The 4,188-nt window shown below is 39.0% G+C and overlaps 1 protein-coding gene across 3 annotated transcripts in view; it reads left to right on the top strand.

Annotated features, from left to right (window-relative positions):
- Positions 1-4,188, top strand: part of LOC111658865 (tumor necrosis factor receptor superfamily member 14-like) — a 54,508-nt gene that overhangs the window by 15,426 nt on the left and 34,894 nt on the right. For 2 of the 3 annotated variants that reach the window (XM_087175418.1, XM_023411543.2), the window contains exons 3-6: positions 345-470; positions 807-962; positions 2,133-2,220; positions 2,329-2,501. In XM_087175418.1, coding sequence (XP_087031544.1) covers positions 345-470; positions 807-962; positions 2,133-2,220; positions 2,329-2,501 — 543 coding nt within the window. Of the gene's footprint in view, positions 1-344; positions 471-806; positions 963-2,132; positions 2,221-2,328; positions 2,502-2,611; positions 2,644-2,766; positions 2,821-4,188 lie in introns of those variants that run through there. The other variant, XM_087175419.1, reaches the window with a different exon arrangement.

Below are 4,188 nucleotides of genomic sequence, written 5' to 3'. Positions count from 1 at the left end.
ATCCAACTGAATGATTAAGGGACATTTCACTGTTAGTTACATTTAGAGACTTTGTTGTGCTGCCAGGTGTCAAACACACTCACCAGAATCAACCACTTGTGTGTAGAACAGTGGAGTCAGTCTGTCTCCTGGGGTTGGTGTTGTTCATGTGGAAGTGAAACGTATCAGTGAAGAACTGGGCTGGATTTAGTTTTTAAATTTGGATTCATCTGATGTTTGTAATAAGAATGAAACTGTCGTAGACATCAGTGTCACTTTGATTAACTTTACCTTCAAGATTAACACATTTTCATTCTATAGAAAAATACTGCATGAAATTAAATTGTTGGTTTTCTTTTCAACAGGGAATAGAGTAAGAACAGATTGCACAGAGTTCAGGAGTAGTTCCTGTCTGCCCTGCATGGAAGGAACCTTCATGAATCATCCCACTGGACTTAAACAATGTTATCGCTGCACAAACTGTGATCCAGGTAGATTTCTGTTAATATTTTCTCTTTGTTAATAGAAACTTGTGTCTGAACCTGATTAAAATCAGTAAGTAGTAATATTACTGCAAGACCTGAGACAACTGTCTAAGATTGGTTTGACAGTGTCACTGTGAAGATGCAGACTCACTGAGTTTGAATCATTTTATCAGTAGGACTTGCAGTAATGATTTAATTGATCTCTCCTTGCAGAATACTACCCTCCATCTCTCCCTTTTCCTGCTGCAATAAAATGAATTCATAGATTGGGGGAAACTTGTTCCCTAGTAGTGAAACAGAATAGAAGTTTTGTATCTCCATAACCTCTGTATGTGTTGACAGGTTCTGGTCTGAGGATAAAGAAATCATGTACAACAACATCAGATGCAGTTTGTGAAGCACAGGGAGGATTCTACTGTACTGACTCGACAAAGAACAGCTGTGTGGCAGCAGAGAAACACACAAGATGTCAACCAGGACAATACATCAGTCAAAAAGGTTGGTTTTCTTGTTCTGACTTTAAGATCATAATGTAGATTAGTTTTAAGGTCCCATGTTTTACAGTTTTACCTGAAGTGTTGAATCAATAAGAAGATATATTTTTGGTTTTAAGAACCAAAAACCATCTCAATGTAGTTTCACATCTCCTCTCTCAGGCTTCTCTCTGGAGACTTGGTTTCTTATTCCACACAGCCAGGCCAACCTCAGGCTGTAGCTTACTGCTGTGGCTTGGTAAATCTCACCCATAGTGCCGATGGTTAGTCAGCGCTGAAATGAGCTGAACAGACGCTCAAATTCAGACAAATGCTCCAGCTGGATTTTGTGTGGAACCATTGGACCCTCTGGGCAGACCAACACAGTGCCAGTAATAATGTTCAAAGTAGTGGTAAAAAGATTAAAAACTGAAAACGTAGTTGGAGAGGCCGAACAAAAAACTAGTGAGTAAAAATATGGCCAATTTATAGCAGAAACACTTGGAGGAACCAAATCCTGAGGGTGGTGACTGTTTTGTCGTTTTCAAAAAAGACATGCCTGACCTTCTCTGTTTGTTTGAGGCCATTGAAAATGCTGGTCGCAGCTGTGAAACATTGGATTTTATTCTCTGTGCCACAATCTACCAATCTGCCAAGACACAGCTACACCAGACTCATGCTTCTTGATGCTGATGGTCTGGTAGCTGTTGGTGTCCCCTGCTCACTGATATCTGCCTGCTGCCGCCCAAACCACTGATCAGATAGGACATGGTGCCAAAACATATTTGCATGAAGCACTGAAGCTAATAACATTTGGATAGTTTCAGTGTCGTGTCAAACAGTAGCTGGTTTGTTTATGAAGCTGATGTGATTTCTCCTTTATAGTGAATTAAAATCTTCTTCTACTTCATCTTGTTCTGCTCTTATGAGAAAAGAGCTGCACTACAACATTTCATCAAACTTTAAATATTAAAGGATGAATTGTCATTTTGGGAACTGAAACAAAGAAAACTATTATTGAATGTTTTGATTTTCAAGTGTTGGATTCAAAAATCTCAAATATAATAAAAATCAGCTGAGTGGAAATCAGACAGTCTGATGAAATGTCATGATGTCATATCACACTGACCCTGTCATCATATGATGTGTACACTAGTAACTACTTTCAACATGTGCATCATTTGTTCTTGTACAGGAACAGCCTCCAAAGACACTGTGTGCTCTGACTGCAGAGATGCAACATTTTCAGATGGGACATTTACATCTTGTCAACCACACACACAGTAAGTGAACCTTCACATCAGACATGGACACATCTGGTTTCTCACAACTGCAGTGAATTTGAAGTTTCTATACATTTATAAAGTAAAAACGTCTTTCTATCGTTCCAGATGTGAATCAGAAAACCTTCAGCTGATAAAAGCAGGAACTGCTGCAAGTGATGCTGAATGTGGAGAAAGAAACAGTTTAAAAGTGACAGTAATTGTGATCTGCGCTGTAGTGCTTCTTTTAGTGATTGGACTCGTTGTAGTTCTCGTCTTGAACAGAAGAAAACATGTAGCAGGTAAGATCTGTGTGCAGTCAAAGAAAATGTTATCATGGTTTAATGGATGATGATACTTTCTGCCAAGTCATGATGTTGTGGATTAAGATGTTTTTCATTTTTTATTATAGCTCGAAAAAGAAATGGACGCATTTCCACAGAGGTATGTTTGTTACTCTCTTTGTGAGACTGTGTGTATGTAGATATTCACTGTGGTAAATGACAATACTTGGTTTATCTCAGTAATTCAATTATTTCATCTGTTCATTAATATTTCACTGAAAAGGAAAACACACCTCGAGGAGAAACAGCAGAGATGATAACCCCGCCATGACAAGAAGGTAAGAGTGTTTTCTTCCTTACATTCCCTCCTGACATCACTCTGTGAAGTCTGAACCACTGTCCAAGAGGTTTCTGCTTTAAGTGAATGTATTTCTCTCCTCAGTATAAGAAACAACCTGGAGATAATCAGATGTGCAGTGTGTTCACTGCAGAGTAAATGTGCTGTAGAACCCAGTTATAATCCAGTCGGGTGCTGGCACATTGTCTTTGCAGGATACAGAAATAAAACCTCAAAGAAACTGAGCCCAGCCTCTACAGAGCTGCTGGTCTACAGTCTGGATCATGATCTCACACAGACTGCACAGAGATCAAAGTCAGCTTGGAATATAAAACTTATATTATTATAATATAGTTTAATATTATGCCACACATTGTGTCAGTGACAGTTGATTACATATTGTGATTGGCCAGTGAGCGCAGGACAGGCACACACACCCTGAACACTTTATGGATACAGACTTTACTGATGTTCTCTGGTGGACAGAGCTCACAGATGCATCAGGAACTGGACTTTATCTGTCATCAATAAGGACAAACAGCTGGAACAGAGGACAGTGTGTCCTTTACTGCAGCATCATGGGACAAAGCTGCTGTCGGCGAACCAGTTGGGAATATTTTTTTCAGCCTAATTCTAAATTTTCTTCACATTAGACGTTTTAATTTGGGAATGATGATGAATAAACAGTTTATTTACTTACACTGGAGCTCAAAAGAGATCAACTGCGTGGAGGAGAGCGGCCTTTTGACTCAGGACACATCCTTATGGATCCTTATGAAGAGGGTCTTGTGTAATAATGGACTGGGGACCAAATTCAAATGTCTCATGAACATGAATACAAAGCAGGTGGATATGTCCAATGTAGTCACTGATGTTTGTGTTGATGATGGCACATCACAGGCTTAAGTACCACGCAGAACACATTGCTCTTCTCAGGGCTCTTAAAAGAGAAAGTTGATCATCTGCTTTTCAATGGCTGAGCGGCTCGTTGCTACAACACACACTTGGTTTGTATCTTCATGTCCTCTGTTTCTCACACAGTGTACATACTGTATATACAGGTTTCTGTATCTAATATGTATATATATATTTTAAACTCTGTACAGGTTTATCTGAATAAACGTGGCCTACTTTTGCATTCATATTTTTACTAAGACAGTAATAAGTAATACAGTCTCTTGATAAGACAGTAAAGTCTGTCAGTTGCCTTTAAATACATGGAACCAGCAAAAGTAAAGTCTCTTTGATTTAGAAGAAGTTTGCAGGCTAATAAAAGCCCACATATGCCGTGGGTCAAAGAGCTGCTGGTTGATGCTGCTTCAGGCAGTGACATGTTTTAGTTTAAAGGTATAGAAACTAGAAAAGAGA

The sequence above is a fragment of the Seriola lalandi genome, unplaced genomic scaffold (assembly GCF_002814215.2).
Source record: "Seriola lalandi dorsalis isolate HSWRI2012SDOR001 ecotype SW California unplaced genomic scaffold, Sedor1 jcf7180002054469, whole genome shotgun sequence".
Taxonomy (NCBI): Eukaryota; Metazoa; Chordata; class Actinopteri; order Carangiformes; family Carangidae; genus Seriola; species Seriola lalandi.
Note: the sequence above shows the minus strand (reverse complement) of the source record. Positions and strands in the feature narration are given on the sequence as shown.